The sequence below is a fragment of the Pelodiscus sinensis genome, chromosome 2 (genome assembly GCF_052426305.1).
Source record: "Pelodiscus sinensis isolate ZL-2025 chromosome 2, ASM5242630v1, whole genome shotgun sequence".
NCBI lineage: Eukaryota > Metazoa > Chordata > Testudines > Trionychidae > Pelodiscus > Pelodiscus sinensis.
The window spans coordinates 240,452,155-240,472,937 of NC_143053.1; the positions used below are offsets into that span (position 1 = coordinate 240,452,155).

Genomic DNA, 20,783 nt, shown 5'->3' on the forward strand with positions numbered 1-20,783 from the left:
CGCAGGGGTGAGAATTATACCTGCCAGGTGTCTATTTTGCATGCATTTAATAAGAGCTCAGAGAACCAAAAGGGTTTCATGGTACCTATAAGTGACTTATTAGTGTAATTTCTGTCCTGTCCTTTGTAGTGACTGTGTTATCTGTAACATAGTAGTAGCATTTAACAACTAAGTTTACCCTGTAACAATAAAATAGTAACTGTTTAAGCTTTAACCTGACTCCTTCAGTTACTGTAACAGAACCAAGCACAATTTAAAAGAACTTCAGCCGGTCATAAGGGACATATATAGGGAGAGCTGGGGCGTTTTGGATCATGTCGCTTCCAGGCGACAGATCCGTTGGGGCACCTCTCAGCCTCCCCAGGCTGCCTGCTGCGAAGGGATTTCTGTATCCTAGCAGCTAAAATCTGAGGTGTTATAAGCTCTCCCTGTAAACTTGTTGGGGTGCTCGTCAACCTTGTCCAGGTTGCCCACTGCAAGGGACCCCGGTCTCAGCAGTTGAAGTCTCGGGTGTATAGCACACACACACCACTCACTGCCCTGACCGTCGGTTGGCAGAATTGGGGCACCTGTCAACCTCCTCCAGGTTGCCCGCTGCAAGGGACCCCGGTCTCAGCAGTTGAAGTCTCGGGTGTATAACACACACGCACACACTGCCCTGACCATCTGCTGACAGCTACCTCTTTGAAATATGGCATCATTGCACAACAGAGTCCTTAGGAGAGGAATTATCCAATGGAAACTGCAGAGGTAATCTAGATAGATAGAATCTATCAAATGGAATTTGGCAAGACAACTAATTCTAGCAAAAAGAATGGTGGGATCTTTAATTGTATGGTTTGCCATTGATGTCTAATTCAAAGCAAAACAAACCAGATTTTTTTCTTCATCTCTAGCTCCTTTGCCCTGCTTCCCCAGTGCAAAAGATCTGGACAACTTTCCTACCAAAGTACCTTAGGAATCCTCCATTTTAGCACAGCTAATTACATCCATTCTACTTGGGAGATGGCATGGTTGGAGTGCTCTTGTGTTCTGTCAATCTTTTCCCTCCATTAATCTTAGCTCAAACACCAGACCTAAGGACCTCATATGTTATCCACAGCAACTTAATGTTCCATAATATCTGGCTGGACATTGGTTTTAATACACACTTAACAAGGCGGCACTCTTCTTTATCAATACCACTGCATATAGCAACCAGATTTTTCTGTGATGTTTTTCATTGAGTGGCTAAATTAATGTAATTCCACAAGATTACTGCCCAGTGCCATCTGGCTGCAAATATGGACTGTATAAAGACAACATGAATTAGAAATAGAATTTAGTCTATAGTTGTTAAATGCAGGGATATTTTAACCAAGGCAATTAATAATTCAAGATTTTCAAGTCTTCTAGTGCCCACATTAACTGCAGCCAGCTTCTTCATATCACCATTTCAGCAGGGAATTACAACCTCTTTTCTTCTACTAGTGCTCAAATTAATTTATCCCAAGCCTGCTTCCCTCTCCCTTAGGATCAAAGGTTGATTTATGTTCTTAGAGGTGTCTGAAAGTAACTGTTAATAGGGACAGTTGACACAACCAATCCTAGGCATCTTATATTTTATGTTGCTTAGGGAAGAACATAAAGATGAAATCACAAACAAAATTAATGTTAAGCAAAACATAAACACAGCTAAACTAAAGCATTATGAAAAGTGTAGCTGTCTAGGCCATACACCAAATTGTAGAGAATACTGATTAAACAAGATGAAACACTTCCATCGTAGATCTTTATGTTGTCCATCTGAAGCCAGCCTGTGAGTGTTCTTCAGAGGTCCAGCAAAATGTGAAAGTTCATCTTAATTACTCCCTTCTCTCATAATCATGTGTCTCTGTGAGCCCAGGTGTTGAGTCCTCATTAGCATGTTGAATGTTATCTCACTCTTTCATTCAGACATTAATACACTGCCATAACTGTGCATCAAAGTTACAATGCAAAATTGATTAGACTCTATATAATTTTTTTCAGATATAGAGTTTTAAAATTTCCTTTATTAATTTACATTAGTTTACAGCTGTGCATTTTGAAGGCCTTTCAAATTTTCAACCTGAGTGAGTCATTTAACACAAATAATATAAAAACTATTAACATAAAATCCAACTAATCAGTTCAAGAAAGACTAACACTATGGTGCCTCTAAATATACATATTTGCAATGCATTCATATGCTTTTATATATAAAATGAAGAAAATTTACCTTTGTATCAGTTTTGTATAAATGACCAGTTTCAGAGTTTTCTTATATATTTATTTGCTTTATGAGTATCCTGAACTTTAAACTAAATATTTAAATGTTCATAAAAACATCAAAGGCATTTTTCATTCTTCCTAGGATGGTCTTACACCAAATACACAATACCTAAGGCATCTGTTTTAAAGAAGTGCATGTACAAAGTTTAGTCTACTATAAAAAACAGTGCTAGGAGACCAGGAAAAACATTGTCTGAGCCAAAGGTGCCAACTACAATATTATCAATTTCATGCAGCTTACCTTAGGAAAAATAAAGTAATGTAGGAAAGGGGATTGATTTAACAAGAGCAGAGAAAAACAGCACCTTATTCTTGTCTCTGTAACAGAAAGAGTTCATGGCTGTTAAAGAGAGATTCAAACATAGCTTTTTCCTAAGGCTTGGTCTACATTACTAACTTACATTGGCGTAACTATGATGCTCTGGGATATGGAAAATCCATATGACTGAGCAATGTAGCTATATCGTCTTAACCCCCAGCACAGAGAGTGCTATGTTGACGGGAAAAGTACACCAATGGAAGAACCTCTCTCATTGTGTAGGTAGCATCTTCACTAAGTGCTACAGCAGCACAACTGCAGTGTTGTAAGTGTAGATAAGCCCTTATTGTCATCTATTGATTATGTGTTTCTGTGATTCCTTTCTGGAAAGAATGTCTCAATGGGTAAGCCAACCCAATCTTGTGTTCAATTTGCTCTTGAGGTGAATGCTCAATAGGTATAAAAGTCATTTTGCTATTTCTAGGGGATAAAAATGTTTCAGTTCTTTCTGTGTAATGCTCACAATTACATGCTTTTGCTGAATTATACAGAAGTGATTTTTACACTATGCTGTTATGAAAAATACTTCATGATCCTATTTTTCCTTCTGTTCCACCTACCAACATTTCAGGTTTCTTTAACTAGCTTCGTCCACCTTACCTATTCTGTCAGGTTGGAATTCACCATGGTTTGATATCAAATGCTAGATTTTGGAAGAGTTATTTTTCATTGATATATGTCTTTCTGCTACTGTGGTTAAAAAATACCAAGAAGAAGAGTACACAAAGATAAGGTAAGTGAGCGAATAACAACAGCCAGAAATGAACGAATGCAATATTCCTCTGGATAGAAAAGATACCTTATCTCAAACAGCACTTTTCAAATAAACCTACTTATAAACAAAAGAAAGACAAGACATTTTGAGAAGAACAATCTGACAAAGGAAATGAAATTGAAATAGCAACATAATGATAATTTCAGTCAAAAATTTCAGATACTGCAACAATCTGGCTTATATAAAGTTAAAACAGGATTACCTCGTCATAAACGTAAGGGTACTCTGCACCTACAGCCACCAACTTCAGCAACAGAACACCACTTGTCATCACCTACAGCCCCCAACTTAAACCTGTCCAACACATTATCAATAAACTACAGCCTATACTGGAACAGAATACTAAACTCCGAGAGGCTCTGAGAGACAGACCCATAGTCTCCTATAGACAACCACCTAACCTCAAGATGATTCTTACCAACAACCACAGGACATACCACACTAATAGCAACCCTGGTACCTTCCCTTGCAACAAACCCCATTGCCAGCTTTGTCCACATATTCACTCTGCTGATACCATTATTGGACCTAACCAAGTGAGTTATAAGATCAAGAACACATATTCCTGCACATCCAGAAATATAATTTGTGCAATCATGTGCCAAAAGTGCCTGTCTGCTATGTACATTGGACAAACGTCTCAGACACTTTGCAAAAGGATCAATGACCACAAAACAGATATCAGACAGGATCACAAAGAAAAAACAGTTTCTTGCCATTTCAACCAGAAAGGACATTGTCTCAACGACTTGATTACCTGCATCCTGCTTCAAAAGCCTTTTAAGACTTCGCTTGAAAGAGAATCCTCTGAACTGTCATTCATGCTTAAATTCGACACTTTACACTCAAGTTTGAATAAAGATGCTAATTATCTTACCCATTACAAAGATAGTTTAATTATCACCTCTAATATCATTAGCTCACAGACATTTACCTTCCCCCCCCATCCCTCTTCTGTTCTGAAATTTGATTTGTCCTTTTCATATGTGTTCTTTTTTTTTAATTGTATCCTTTGGTATATATGGTTGTGACAATTTTCTTCCATTATGTGATCTGAGGAAGTGGGTTTGGCCCACTAAACCTCATCACCTATTAAACCATCTTGTTAGTCTTTAAAGTGCTACATAGTCCTGTTTTTTTCTCTGTCACTGTTATTACATTCTATTGTTTATGTACAAGTAATAAGGTGATATGAAGAATGCCAGGGAGATCAAAGCCAAAGATGCCATCAGTAGTGGCAGTCAGATATTCTAACTTATAATGCTTTCTGATATTGAAATAAGCACACTGTAAGCAAATCAGATGTTCTGCTTTAAGTGAGACCATCTTAAGTTCTGAAGCTGTATCTTGCTATTCCCTTATGTGTGCTCATTCATCCCACTCCCTACTGGTTCAGTCTGCTTGTCCTTCAATTTTACTAAATCAGCACTCCTACAAACTGCCTTCTGAGGAAAATCATGCAAGGAATTGGACAACTTAACACCAAGACCAGCAAAAAGAAGATCTGTAGCTTTAACTGCCCTTAATTTAAAAACAATCACGTGACTGAGAGGAAAAATTTCCCAGAATGATATTCAGAGAAGAAATCCCTCCTTCAAAGTAATTGTGGAATGTGAGGGGGACACACAATTTTAGACTACAGAGTAGAATTTTGTACCTGGTAATTCTTCTCTGTGATATCCTAAAAGTGCAAATTAATGCGTACAATCTGCTATGTACTTGACTGACAAGCAGAGTGACCATAGAAGGACAGAATTTAGATACTCTTTAAGGTTAAATGCCTCCCCTCTCCTGAGAGCTCCAACTGAGTGGTAACTTAAATCAAAATAGAACTTAACAAAAATGACTTCACAGAATCAAAACATTGGCAAGGTGGGTGTCTGCATAAGTAGAAGTGAACTGCAGAAATGCGAGTCACCACACAAGAAATACAGACTAATGTCAGTATTTTTTGTAAGATGCACACTAATATTATCTGAGCAGTATATCCCCAACCAAAATGCAAAGAAATACACAGAGGGAAACCAATATGTCAGGTGCTACACAGAGCCATCAACTAGTAAGATTGAGAACCCAATTCTGTCTCCTGCTATTAAAAATTCAACCCCCAACAAACAATCATGTTCAACTAACAAGCTGTACCAAAAGCTTTTTCAGAAAAAGGCTTCTTCCTCACAGAAAGAGGTTTACCACTGTTGGAAAAACCTCTCCGTTCTTTCCACTTTCTCTTGAAAAGAACGCAATAGCAGTGTGGACTTAAGTGTAGGTTTTCTGGAAAGCTTCTTTCGGAAGACTGAAAGATCTTCTGGAATAACTTTTTTCGAAAGAAAAGACAGAACTATGTAGTACTTTAAAGACTAACAAGATGGTTTATTAGGTAATGAGCTTTCGTGGGCCAGACCCACTTCCTCAGATAAATGTGTGGAAGAAAATTGGCACAACCATATATACCAAAGTGATACAATCAAAAATTGTTAGTCTTTAAAGTGCTACATAGTTCTGTCTTTTGTTTCAGCTAGACCAGACTAACACAGCTGCATCTCTATCACTTTTTTTGAAAGAGAGCATCAACACAGTAAAAGCCCAATGAAAAAGCGATCTGCTTTTTTGAAAGATAGCATCCACATTGGACGCTATCTCACATTTCAATTGTGATTACTGTGGACGGAGTGGCCACCAGAGCACCTGTGCTTTTTTCCTAGAGGCCTCTTCTATCGAAAAAACACTCTCTTCTGCGTCCACACACACCTTTTCCCAAAAAAGCTTTTTCCGAAAAAGGCTTCTTCCTCATAGAAAGAGGTTTACCACTGTTGGAAAAACCCCTTCATTCTTTCGACTTTTTGTTGAAAGAACGCAAAAGCAGTGTGGACTTAAGTGTAGTTTTTCCAGAAAAACTCTGCAGTGTAGACATACCCTAGGAGTCTTCAGTTTCCTTCCCCTGATATGCCCCTGAGTGGAAGAGGATTTGTGGCCAAACCCCATAGATCTCTGTGGGTGATTCAGTTGCAGGCATTGGAGCAATAATTGCCTCTCTGTAGAGGGTCTCAGAATAAATACATACTGGGAAGACTCAGTGAGAGAAGCCTTGAAGGAGCCGCTGCCAGTGAACAGTGCAAGACTTTCTTCATTGGTTCCATATCTAGCTTTCTAAGCTAAGAGGTGACTGAGTTTTTAAAGAGGTATTGTATGTACGTCCGTCCATACAAATATAGATAAATAAATTAATTAATTAATAAAAGGCACAAGAGCACACACAGAAATAAAAGAACAACCTCAAAGAGGGTTCAGTTAAAAAGAGTAAGTATGTGATCCTAGCAGAAGAATGAACGGAGCTGCAGCCAGACAAGGGCCGATACCATGTTCTGCTACCCATCAGGAGTGTGACCAGGGCTGGGACAGAGGGGAGCGAGACCGCGGAGCCTGCCTCATAATCAGGGTTGGGACCAGGCTGCTGTGGCCACAGGTGCAGCCGGATAGGGGCTCTTTCTATGCCCTAGTACTTGGCAGAAGTGGGGACAGGCACCATGGCCAGATAGGAGCTGCTATCATTAGAGCAAGTTTAACAGTCCAAATAGAAAAGTAATAATTCTAAGATCTACAAAGTTGATTCTATGCTGCATGTAATTTATGAAATGCATATATTTTAATACTGATAAAACCGAGGATTTAATTGCATTTAGTTTTGCAAGTAACCATGAATAAAATCAATTGTTAAGGTAAAGTTTCAAAGTGTGTGCTCTTGAAAGATAACTAAGGCTGGCCAGATTCAGCCAACCTTACACTGACTAGTACTCCTCACTGCTCATTTAGTAAACTTTATAATCTCTTAAAGTTTTTCCTGCTGCGCAACAGAATGATGTCATCAGGATCTCTGGCTGGGAAAGTGGCCAGACAGAGGGGGGTAGGCAAACAGAGCGAGCAGTGGGCACAACCACCTAGTAATTGTATAAATACAAGCTGCCTAACTTTCTAACGTGCTCATCACCCATACATCTCAATGAAGTCAACTGGAGCTGCAGGTGCTCAGCATTTCTGATAGTCACTTATATTTAATTAAAACTCTGGTGCAAAAGATTATTTATTTTTAAATAACTTCAAACTCATTTACAGAAATAAGGTATTTTTCTAAATCCTGAATGTTGTTTCCATATTTTCTGACCAATGCTTTTGAATATGAAAAGTATTTCAGATCACAGGTTATTTGAAATCCATTGTTTATAACAAGAATTACCTAGTATAATCATATCATATCAATTGCCTCTCACAACACTTTACTGAGAAAGATAACAATTATCAAGATAAAATAAATAATAGTAGAGGGAAAGAGAAACACAGAAGTATAGGAAAGGGAGAAAAAAATATACATTTTCAGTTTAGATTTGATATGAAATTAAATTATTTACATAAATCATCACAAAATTAATTTTGAAACTAGAACATGTATTAGTTATAAAAATCAAACAATGAAACCAGAGAAATGCTAGAACCACTTTTTCTGATATCATACATTTTACTAAAAATAATTGGATGGATAATTGTTTCTCTGAACTCTGGAAATGCAGGAATCATAAGAGATTTGTAAATAACCATAAGTTGTTGGAGCAGATTCCCAATAGCTTGAGAAAAATGGAGCAAAATACCTGATTAAGTCTTTTGAGTCCAATTAGTTTTGAGAGAAATATAAAGAAGGTGATACAAAGGCCTTAGAAAATCTACAAGGAACATGTATCTGTACAAAGTACTTCTCAACCTGCTGTGTTTATGAGAGTCAATATCTTATCTATTGATTTAAACATGCATATTTTTTTTCTCTTAAGTAGATATATAACTATCCGTCATGTACATCACTGTGTGTTAAAACCATCACAGGATTATTTTGTAAGACTCCTGAAAAAATAATTCCCCTACCTCAAAGTTAAGAAATGTACATATCTTCTTTGTATCATTTTTTTTCCAATTTAAATCTAAGTATAAATTCACAAACATCCAGTTCTATCCAGAAGAGTTGATATTTTCCCTAAAGACTGAATGACTTCAGGGAAAATGACAGTGAAGGAATACAAGCACTAGCTTGAGACAAAGATAATACAAGCAGATCCTATGCAACATCCTTCATTGCTGTGCCAATGAATTTGAAACATAACCTACAACACCTTACTATTCCAGTCCTAGCTTTCCTTCAGCAAAGAGTGACAATGATTCTAAATTATGTGGTGGTTCTGAGACGTACACAGATCGGTTAGGTCTACTTGCTGGGGGATAAGTATGAATTAAGATATGCAACTCCAGCTACCTCTATTACATAGCTGGAGTTCAACTATCTTAAATAAAATTTTGGCGCCATCCACATAGCTGGAGGTCGATGAGAGCACACTCCTTACTCCTCATAGGAGCAGGACTACTGGCGCCAACAAGAGCTCCCGCTGAATTCAAATTAGCATGTCTTCACTAGACCTGCTAATTTGAATACTGGAAGATTGACTGAGGCAGTTTCGATCTTCTCTGTGGCGTAGACATGGCCACAGGGTCTAAGATAAGGCCAAACTTACTTTCATGTGCGATTATAGTTAGAATCTGAATTGCAGTCTCCAAAGGTGAAAGTTAGGTGCATTGTAACCCACTCTCATCCCTCTTCTTGTGTTACTCCAAATCCAAAATGAATGGAAATTTGAAGTCACGAAAAAAAAAACTGAGAAAAGACAAACACGAATATCACTTTTGCTGCTCTTGCAAATGTGGATAATTAAGTCAAGTTTGGCTATAGTGACAGAAGCCATTCTCAGCTATTGTTCAGAGCATCATTAATCCCTGTCTCAGAGGGGTAGCCATGTTAGTCTGTAACAAATTGAAAACTCCATGCATCTGACAAAGTGGTTTTGACCCATGAAAGCTTATGCCAGTGTTTCTCAAACTGTGCTCCACGAGACTTCTCCAGGGGCTCTACGAGGTTGACATACTGGAAACATCGATATGTACAACACATACAGTCAATGGACCGCTAGGGCTCTGCATAAATTTTTACACATTTAAAGAGCTCCGGAACCCCAAAAGTTTGAGAACTGCTGGCTTATGCCCAAATAAATGTGTTAGTCTCTAAAGTACCACAGGTCTCCATGTTGTTTTTACGGATACAGACTAACATGGATACCCTTCTGATCCTTAAGAAGAACAGTCTAACCCAGTGTTTTTTAAACTGTGTTCTGCGGCACACCAGTGTGCCACAAGGCAGTGGGAGGTGTGCGGTGGAGAACAACAGCATTCAAAATGGCCGACTTTAAAGGGGAGGCGACCTTTTTTTGTTTGTTTGTTTGTTTGTTTGTTTGGCTCAATAACTTTTCTCCCGACCCTTCTTTTTTTGGGGGGGGGGGGAAGGGGAGAAGTACGGGGGGGCCATTAACTTTTTCCTGCCCCCTCCTTTTTTTTTTGCTCAACAAAAAAAATCCTTGGTGTTCCTCATAAAAAAATTGTTTGGTGTTCCTCGGTCTTAAAAAGTTTAAGAAACACTGGTCTAACCAAATCCCTGATGCCCCTGAACTGTATGTACAGATGGGGTAAGACATTCATTCTATCATGCTTTTTACTATGGTGTTTACAATCCATATTACTAATTCCCCAACACTTGATACATTGCTATTTATCATTACCTTTGCTCACAGACTTTAGCTAGTTTTCAATCGATGGTACAGTGTTTATATTTAATGAGTTTAAATTAAATATACAAATAAACTACAGTTCCTTGTTAAATCACTACATGCTTTTCTAAAATGTAGACAGTAGGGCTATTGACATCTCTTTGTCCACTTATTTTTTAAGTTATATATTTTTAAAAGCCACCAAGGTTTTAAATTCATAATTTCCCTTTGCAGATGCATGCTGTTCACACTATGTTTTTCTGTTATCTAAGTACTTATATTGCATACTAATTACTAACATATTTTACTCCTTAATTTTCCACCCATTTGAAGAGGAATTTAGGTTTTAGTTTCCTGATAGGTCCTCCAGTTAGCAATGACTTTTCAAAAAGAATATGCCAGAAATTCAGTAAGTTAATTAGCTAATTGCCTGAAGGCCCTGATTTGTGTATGCATATTTTCCAAGTTATCTTTTTTCCATTTTACAGCAATATATGACAGTTTTCATATTGTACATTTTCTTTTTCTTTATTTTTCTTCCTGAATGTTAAAGAGCAGTTCAACATAATTGTACCTGATTCTGTCCTTTAATTAATGTGCCTATAAAAACTCTATAGAGTTTCCTAATATATATTAGTATGCCATTTTTTGCTATATTAATGGATTTTCAGATTTCCATTGTACCATGTGAAATGGTTTCGTAATTCCTCAAGATGTATTTACTCACGATCCAGTACCCAGTACCGTTTGTATCGCTGTGTTACATGAATCCACCTTTGAATTATTGTAGCTTATCATTAACACTAAGCTCCCTTTTCTTATGCTCAAACATACTTCTTACCCTCTTTGTTGGTAAGAAGTAGATTCACAATGGTGTCTCCAAGCCAGACCAGACCATGAATGTGATGGGGGGTACTTGGCCCTTCCTAGGCCCTTGATGGAAGCTCTGCAGTCAACAGTACCCCACTGCAGGAAGAAACAGAAGAGGTATGGTCCTCCAGGCTTGCCTACAGGGTCTCATGGAAGCAGTCAATCAGAGCTCAAAAATCTCAGATACAAGGAGCTGCAGGGTCTGACCAGGTCAGTTCTTGGGTGGGGCAGGGAAAGGGAGGGAGCAGCAGCAGCAACAACTTCTCTTCCATGGCCACAGGAGCTTGAGTGGTTGCATTTACTTAACATGGGAGATAATTCTAGTAGATATATACTCCTCTGGAAAGGTGTGGCTTGAACTTCTGGAGACCTGCCTCGCAAGGATGGCAACCTTCAGGTGGTGCCAGGAGTGGGGGAAAGATTGCAGAATCATATTGAACTGCTAGGAGGCACTTGAGGTGAGTTGTCCCCACCCCTTATAATGAGTATGTCCTCTTTATAACTTAGGAATTTTTAAAGATCCGTATTTCTCAACCAATGAATGACTGAGTGCACTGTGTGAGAGTAACTGACATTCACATAAACTTATCCTGTATTTTCTGTGTCCTTATCCAAGAATATTTCACATCACTGTAATTCTTGGAATTATTGTATTGCCTAGTCTTGTAAATATTTGTAAGTGCAAAGCCACCGCTTTAACAAATCCCACAGAATTAACAGTCAACCATGTTAACATCCTATTTGTGAGAATCATTCCCCTCAAACTCCCGTGATGCATACCAAGTCGTATCATTCATCACTTGTAACTTACTTTGCTTACCAGCCACGTTTTGCATTTTTGCACAGACACCAGTATACATTTATTAAGCAATAGCCCCCTATTATTTTAATTGCCTAACTGCAGCCTTGAACTCAGGAAGCTGTTCCACCTAAGCCATTCAGTTCTCATCACAGAGACAGAATTCTAATATTTCATAAGGTTTCAGGTTTCATGTCTATAGAACATACTTTGTCATTCATCCAATTAATCTCGAGCATCAGTTTTCTTTTTTCTTCACTACCGCTTTGCACTGGAAGGCTCTTTAAGATATGTAACTCTGTGTGTCCTAGTTTGAATTCTCTTCTCAAAACTATACATTTGATAGAATCAAGGACAAATCTTTCTGGATCATGTACTCTTTCTGGATTACAAAAAAGCCGAGGCCAGGGTCTTTTCCAATAAGCCTGCATTTCTCAAACTATGGGTCTCTCCCCCCAGGGGTCACGATCAACTTAGAGGGGGGTCACGATATCACAAAGTTTGAGAACCCCTGCATTAAGTTACTAAGATTGCTTGCTGCTGCTTCTTCTCTGATGATTCACTTTCAGTGGCTTTCTTGTGCTCACTACCTGGATTACCAAATGTAGCGTGCTTCTTTTTAACCTAATCATCCTCCAGTTTAACAGCAGAATCTCTATTGCTGGTTTCTACACCAAATGCCCCCTGACAGGTTCCCATTCTTTTTGGCCACAATTTTCTATCATCCTTTCTCCATTTCAATAGTTCAAAGTAGCGTGTCTCTAGAAAGCACCCTCAAATGTCTTATCTGATTGAGCGTTCTATATTTCTGACAGCCATCTTGTGCTGAATGAAAGCCAGTTTGCATTTTCTAAATCTATAGTGTATTTGGTTGTATTCCTAACCTTGTCATTGAGTTACTATGTGGCCTGGTGTAAGTTACTTGACATCTTTTTAAACGTGTATAGTGATTTTGATTTTTCATTAAATAGTGCTTATAAAATCCTGAGACTCTCAGATTGACATGTGCTGTACAAGTTCTTCTCTATCAGGTTAACTAGGCTCTTTTGGTAGGATTTTCATATCCCAGTAGATGTTCTTACTTTAATGATGGAATTCTCTGTTAAAACTTATAGGAACTAGGCACAGGATTTCATCTGTTTGCTTTCATTTTATTTGTTTATTATGTTGACTGACTTGTTACACTACACTTTATATGCATCAAGATGCTTTCCCACCCCTAACACAGAACTTTCAAACCATGTAAATTAAACAGTTCACCAATCTGTAGTTTATTTTCAGACATTTATCATATCTGTATTATTTAATTCTCTTCCCTTTGTTAGTCACTAATTTCAATGAAGTCACACTCAGGTGGACCCTTAAAATTCCAGATGTAATAACATATTTACATTTTAGATTAAGAGTTTATTAAAGTTATGCACCTTTAAAAAGTTATTCATATGTCTTTTCAGCAAATACTCCGCATATGCACATCTGAAAATTCTGGTAATAAAGCAAAACTAGGGCACATAAAGCCCCAATCTTTAATTGAACTGATTGGCCCAGCATATTCAAAAGATCTGCATTAATGTCATGTGCTTTTGGTTTTGCTTTTATTCCCCCACAATGTAAACTCTACAAGGCAGAGATCTAATATGTTCTGGGTACTACCACAAAATAAACCATAATAAAATTGGCAGCCAACAACATTCTAGTAGTGGTTCTCAACCAGGGCCAGTCAGCAAGCAGCTGCCATCCATGTGACATCCTCAAGGTCAGACAGGTAGTGTATATATATATATATATATATATATATATATATATATATATATATATATATATATATATATATATATATATTGTGCAGTTGTGACCCACATAATTTGATTCCTCTAGGTAATACAATCCCACACTAAATAAAAAGGTTAGCCTCCCGAGTTCCTAAATAAATCAACTTTTATAAGACTATTTACAATAATGTTTATTCTCATTTTCTGCTTCACTTTCTACAGCTATTATTTCTCCTCTGATCACAGGCTACTGAATAAGATGAAAATTACCAGTGAAATGCTAGCACTGCTTCTAGTTTGTCTATGGATTTATGATGAAGTGAACAAATGCTCAAAAGGTCCTTTATCCAATTTAATACATCAATAATAGAGACTTAAAGACTGTTAATTTTCAATACTTTTTGTTAATTTAAAAATTAACAAAACACTATTTAATGTAATTGTTTCACGAGCTTTAACAACGTTAACTGTTCTGTTTTTTTCAAGGTAAACATTCTCTCTTTTGCACATTATCATTATCTTTTATTATAAAATGTAACTTACTTTGTAATACGGTCAATATTAGCAATTTGTTTCTGGTTCCGGATTATTTCAATAGCTGCCCAAAGATGCTGGATAGCTTTTGTATCTGCCTGTCGTCTTTTCGTTAAGCGTGCCATGACCCACTTGCTTGTTTAGCTGCAACTGATAAAAAAAAGAAAAAAAAATTGATCATGAATTATGAAATGGATTACATGATGATTATCTTACACAAAATAATTTTATAAGACAAATTTGTTTGACCTATAGCAATCCAATTTGTATACTGCAATATGTTTTATGTTCAGACAGCTCCTTAGACCATAAACTACATATCTAATACAAGTTTCTTTGGCAGATTCTTTTATATTAAAAAGATTCCAGGGACACATGAAACTGAGTAGTGAAATGACCAAATCAACAGGAAATAGATGGAATTAGCAGTCTCAAACTACTTATGAAAAATCAATTGGCTTGAAATCAATCTCACTAGTCTCTTAGCTATATGAAAAGGGTAAAATTCACTCTGGCCCAGGGGTCTTAATGGGCCCTTTGCATTATTTTAAGCCTTCAATACAGGGCTTAAATGGTGTCATTGAAAGTCTTCAGCAGTAGGGTGAGTTTTATCCAATGTTAATATGACAACACAGTTCCTCCTTGTATTACTTGTACATTTCTATCATTAATATGGATTGTAAAATGCACACTCTATGTTGAGAAACTAAAAGCATATTTTGAAAGATAGTAAACTAAAAACAAAAATTGGAAGAAGGAATTTTCCATTATACAATAAAACCAACAGAACCAAAGCATTTACGATGCCATTTGTTCAACTAACCAACCATGAGTAGTAACGTAACATGCAGCTGGCTTTATTTACAATTTTCCCAAAAGCTGCAGGCAATGAGGTACAGATAATCTGTAAATCGCCTACAGAACAGAATCCTCTTCTTAGAAAGATTAATGATGCATACTGACCACTAAATAACTTTCTTCCAATGCCTCCATTTTCTGAATGAGAAGTAACTGATTGATGACTGCTACTAAGAGATATGTAATTAATTTTTGAGCTCCATGTCCTAAAAATGAACTCAGTGATACATAAATAGAATACGTATAACTGGGAGACAAGAGTATTTGCTTCCCCACCACTAAATAATACATAAAATGCAAAAATCACCATAATATCAGTACAGTGTTAAAGATGAGTGTTCAGGAATAAAAATCACAAGATTCCAAGATTAAAGGGACCTGATAATTTGTAACGTGTAAGCACATAACTCCCACTGTAGTGAATAAGACCTGTATGCATTTATCTTACAGGCAGGGGCGGATATAGGGCAGGGCAAACGGGGCGGCCGCCCCGGGCTCCTCGCTTAAAAAAGCCCCGCGCATGCGCCGTCGTGCCACCGCGCATGCGCATGGCGTCACAGCACATGCGCCGTGGCAAGGGGGGGCCCCGCGGAGTTATGCTGCCCGGGGCCCTGCAAAACAGTCATCTGCCCCTGCTTACAGGATAATCAGCCATACCAGCTAGGGACACCATTCCTACCCATCCTGACTAACAGATTGCAACAAGTTCCTGATTTCTCATCTTCAATGCAGTGACTTATTTGGTATCTCCATTTTTAAAAAGAGTCTGTAAAGATAATATACATGCAACTAATTGCACAGCATATCATAAAGCTAGCCTATAACTCTAACTACCTACAATGTAAGAATTGTGGAAATTTTTTCTCCACCAGGGAAGAAAAAGAAAAAATCCATTTACTTTTCTCTATATTTTCATTTCTTATGCTCTGGTTTTGCTCTGAAGCATTTTTATAATTATGCTTATAAATTAGCATTTTGATACTGAAAATATATGAATGAAAACTATTAGGGCATGTCTAGAATATGGCCTATTTTGGAATATCGGAGGTATTCCAAAATAGCTATTCTACATCTTAAAAACCATCCTGTTATTTCAAAATAGATTTTGAAACCCTCTGTAATTCCATCTGTGTAGACAGTGCCAAAAATCAAAATGAGCTATTTCTAAATTCGATTGAAATAAGATATGCAATTTGCATAGCTCAAACTGTGTATCTTATTTTGACCTATAGATGCAGTGTAGATGCACCCTTACTGTTCTAAGAAGATGACAGCATTAAGGTTCTTGTTATACTTATTAAGAAATATGAAGCATGTTACTGAACTCTCTAGTACCCCAGAGAGCAAGGGAAACTGCTGAACTCATTGTGGGCTGCGTACGGGCATTATTAATGGATAGATAGAATCAAATATAAGTGGCACTGTTGAAGATGCTCATTCGTTTAGAATCTAAAAACTGCTGGAAGGTAGCCAGGGCATTTAATATTTCTAAATAATGCTGATTAAGTCATCTTATTTTTCATTCTGTCTTTTATCTATTACCTTTTAATTTAAAAGAAGACATGGCAAAGTGGAAAAGGCTTACAGAAAAACAGACAAGGAGAAATTTACAAAGTGAAGTTAGACCAACTCTCTACTGTACTTTTTACAGTCTCCCCCTAGGACAGTTGGAGGGAAGAAAATTGGAGGATGGGGGGGGTCGTCTTCCTTAGAAGGAAGAACAGAACTTATTTGATTCTCAAACCAGAAGAGGAGCAGGACATATGCAAGAGGTTTAAACAAAGAATGACAGAAGTCAACAACGAACTTGTTTTTACTCTGTTTCACAAAAGAACACGGCATTTGAAGTAAAGAGTAATGAAGTTATAAAAAGAAACATAAGATTAATTTCTAGAATTTAATGCCATGGGGTAAAAATTAATGAGTAAAATCCAAAAATAGATGAGACACGAGAGAACAGTAACATCTGCAGTTATACTAGCTATGAAAAGAATTATCAGTACTTCATCCTACAAGCTGATTGCCAGCTGGGGTCAGGAACAAAACTCCCTCCTTAATGTGGTACTGAATAATGGCAAGACTATTATACATTTTATACTACTCTGCAAAGGATCCACTTTAGATGTTATCAGAGACAGAATATCTGACTGGCTGGACAAGTGGCCCATCCATTATGGAATTCTATGTAAAATTTAGGGAAGAAAATCACTTCCCTTCTGACCAGAGAATAATTCAAAGGAGTAGTATGAATTTCAAAGTTTGCTATGATGCTTCAGACACTTTTTAATATTGTAAAAATATAACAAATACAGGTTATGGAGTGCATGATCACACGTGCCAGAGAAATGGCACAACTGAAGAGGAGGAGCAGTTAGGTGCCTTTATGACACCTTTTCTATCCTTCTGATCTTTGGAGCTACTGGACACCAAACTAGCCCTGATACAAGTTAGAGCAATCTCATGGGGAATCTACAGCTGCTGCATTAAACACTGAGGTTTAATTCCCCTTTGCACAGCTGGAGCAGTACAAAGGTGAGTTAAGAATAGCCAATTCTCGGTCCTGTGTGTGCATTTTCTCTTGTCTTTGCAGGAAAGAAAAAAGTGTACGTGTGTGAGAGAGAAAATAGCAACTTTAATAAAAGCTCCCCCGAGCCACACAGCTGCCTGCACCTGACGCAGCATCTACAGCAAGACTCCCAACCTTTCTGAGGCGCTGCCAGTGAGCGCTGCCAATGAGATGGATGGGGAAAGCTGTGCAAGGCTCCCCCTTCCCACGCTACTTCTGGCTTAGTCAGTCATGGTGTTGGTGTGGAAGAGAAGCTTCCTCTTCCATCCACCCACATCCTCTGCCACTTGCTGGGAGGAAAGTTCTTCTTTCTTGGCTCCTTCTGGTCCAACAGTAGTAGAAGGAGCAGAGTCCCATCAGTGCTTTCTTTTCCCTAGGCCAATTCCAGAGTTGTTGGCCAGAGAAAGATAGCAAACAGGAGATTCTAGGATTATTCCTTTTCCTAGCCTTCCTCTCTTTGTCTCTACTTCTGGCTCCCAAGTTTCCTCCATTGTCCCTGTATAGACCTCTTTGCTAGATTGCAACCCCACATTGCAAATTCCACAGGCTAAAGACGCTTCCCTTACTTGTCTAGAAAATGGCATACCTATAGATATAAAAACAGAATAGATAGTAACTTACTAAAGATAACTGTCACACACACACTGGGATTTCCTGTTCCAAAAGATTTAATAGCTCTGGTTTTGGCTTGTTTTTGAGACAATGTTTGTTTCCCCCAAATCCCAACCAAAAGGATGACATTTCACTATTGAAAAGCAAATAGTCAATGGCCTCATCACTGGTTAAAAGTGTCAAAATAAAATCAGGCAAATTTACCAACTTTTTTCAACTTTCAGCCCTATTAAAAGGAGAGGAATATAGGACCTTTTGCACTTCAGAAACAAACATTACAGCATTTCTCCACACAACACTAACAGTTTTCAGTTTAAGGTTCTGGTTGCTTATGGGGAAAAAAATCTATATTCCAGTGTGCTGACATATAAAAAGGCTTCCTGCAACTAACATTTTTCAAAAATAAGGAGACTGTAGAAAGGCTTGTGAGATCTTAAAATATGCATTTCACATTCCAGATATAAGCAAGTTTATCTTTCAGTATAATTTAAGTACTACTGAGGCTAAATTGTATCTACTGGATTTTTAAAGATCACTAAAAAGTAAAAACACTTTAAAGCCATAACACTGAGGTTTTCTTCTTATATAGATGCCAAAAGATGCTTCTAGTTCAGCTCGTTGGTAATTACATTGATATCAACATTCTGGGAATAAAATAAAAGGTTGAAGTGTTTGAAGAAATAGTTGGCAAGAATTATTGATGGATTTCCATTGCTATGTTTAGCCATCAAATTCTGTCAATATGGGTTTATCTGCATCACACCATCTTTGCTGCATCATGTTAGGGAGCTTAACATATCAACTAGCTTCTCAGAATAAAGTTTGGAAAAAAGAGATATGGGCAGGAAACACTACAGCTTTGTCTACACTGCAGGTTTTTTGCGCAAGAAGCTTTTTGCAGAAGAGATCTTCCACAAAATCTTCTTGTGCAAAAGCGCGTCTACACTGCATGGATGCTCTTGTGTAAGACAGCTCTGATTGCCGTTTACAGAATGGCCATAAGAGCACCTGTGCTTTTTCTGATAGGCTCTTTTTGCGCAAGAAACCCCTGCGGAGCATTCACAAGTGCCTTTTTGCACAAGAGCTATAGCGCAAAAAGGAGTTACTGCTCTTGGGGAGAAGAATAATTCTACTGGCAAAATCAATCCCTGTCCTGTTGATTTCCTGTAATTATATCTATCTATCTATATATATATATATTTTGCACAAAAACACACTTCAGTGTTTGGGTATTTTTGCACAAAAACATGCTTGAAATGTTTGGGTTTTTTTTGTGCAAAAACCCTGCAGCGTAAGCATAGACTAAGGGATAATAGTCAGTGGAACTTGTCTTCTTCAACTTTACATCTGCTTGAGGGGTCCTGGAATATCTGGGAAAACTCTTGCTTTACAGGGAAAGCATGGCAGACTGACCTGGGGCTAGGAGCTCCTGATCTCTAACACTTCACTCCAATACTTTCTAGGGATGTGAAAGTGTAACCGTGTACTTCGGGGTGGCCAACCCATTTAACAAAGAGAGCCAAAACAGTGGCGGAAAAATTGCAAAGAGCTGCACCAGTCCCCCAGAACAGAATTGTTGAGCAAAAACAAAAAAAAGTGTTTTTAAAAGGAGGCTGCCCCTTTAAGACGGCCACCATCTTGGGTGCCATTTTTAAAACCCTGCAGCTCCGACCTGGTAAGCACAAGGGAGCTGGGGGCCGAGAGAGAGCCGGCGGGGACTGTTTGGGGGGAGGAGGGTCCTGCAGGAGCGGCTTCGTGAGCCACACTTTTGGGAGCAAGAGCCACATGTGGCTCGCAAGCTGCGGGTTGGCCACGGCTGGTGTACTTGGTTAACAGATGAGCCTGGGCTCATTGTTTAACCTTGATAGTTACACGCAGATTCCCAGGGAACCTTCTGATCCCACCCATCCTGTGGCAGGTGCCATATATCTGCTGAAATTTTCAGAGGGTTACATGTTTAGATGATTAAATACATGTTAACATATCCTAATACTGGCTTCTTTTGGGGCCTTGGATAGATCACTCATTTGCTCTCTGTTTCTATAATATGGATGGCAAGAAATCTTATTTACCTTCCTTACAGGTATTGGCATGAATTAACTAAATAATGAATGTACAGCATTTTCAAAATAGAATCCATTAATACAAACATGTCTTAAACATTTTCCTTAGTACTTAATTATGAACTGCATGGATATAAAACACTCACTCTTCCTTTTGTGAATGAATGTACACAAATTTTCCATCTAGACCAGGGCGGATAAAAATCAATGATTTTTTAAATTCAATATTTTATTTAAATTTGATTTTTTTAATTTAAATAAGATTTTTTTAAATAAAATGCATTTGAGAAAAGATAATTTTAGAAATAGTTTAATTAAGATACAGTATATATCAAAAATATTTCATTATGGAATAGGGATTATAAATTCTAATTCTATAGAATGAAACAATACATTAATGTAATGTTTAAGAAGTTTTGTTAATTAATTCCAATAGTTCATGGATTAGAGACCCAATTTTATGGGGATCCAGAGGCTTCTGTATAGATTATAAAGGTTGATTTTTCTGTCTACCCAATGAGACTCAGTGCTCAGTCTAGAACATGGATAGGCAACCTTTCAGAAATGGCCTGCCAAGATTTAACTTATACACTTTTACTTACAAATCTGTGTGTTTGGATGGTGGGTGGTGGAGAAACTGGATATGGTGACCATATTTTCTGAACCTGCTGCAGCTAGGCAGAATGGTCTA

At 37.8% G+C, this 20,783-nt stretch overlaps 1 protein-coding gene across 10 annotated transcripts in view; it reads right to left on the reverse strand.

Annotated features, from left to right (window-relative positions):
* Positions 1-20,783, reverse strand: part of ZMYND11 (zinc finger MYND-type containing 11) — a 177,295-nt gene that overhangs the window by 74,309 nt on the left and 82,203 nt on the right. For all 10 annotated transcript variants that reach the window (XM_075922726.2, XM_075922725.2, XM_075922727.2 and 7 more), the window contains one exon: positions 14,003-14,143. In XM_075922726.2, coding sequence (XP_075778841.1) covers positions 14,003-14,118 — 116 coding nt within the window. In that variant the 5' untranslated portion in view covers positions 14,119-14,143. The remainder of the gene's footprint in view (positions 1-14,002; positions 14,144-20,783) is intronic.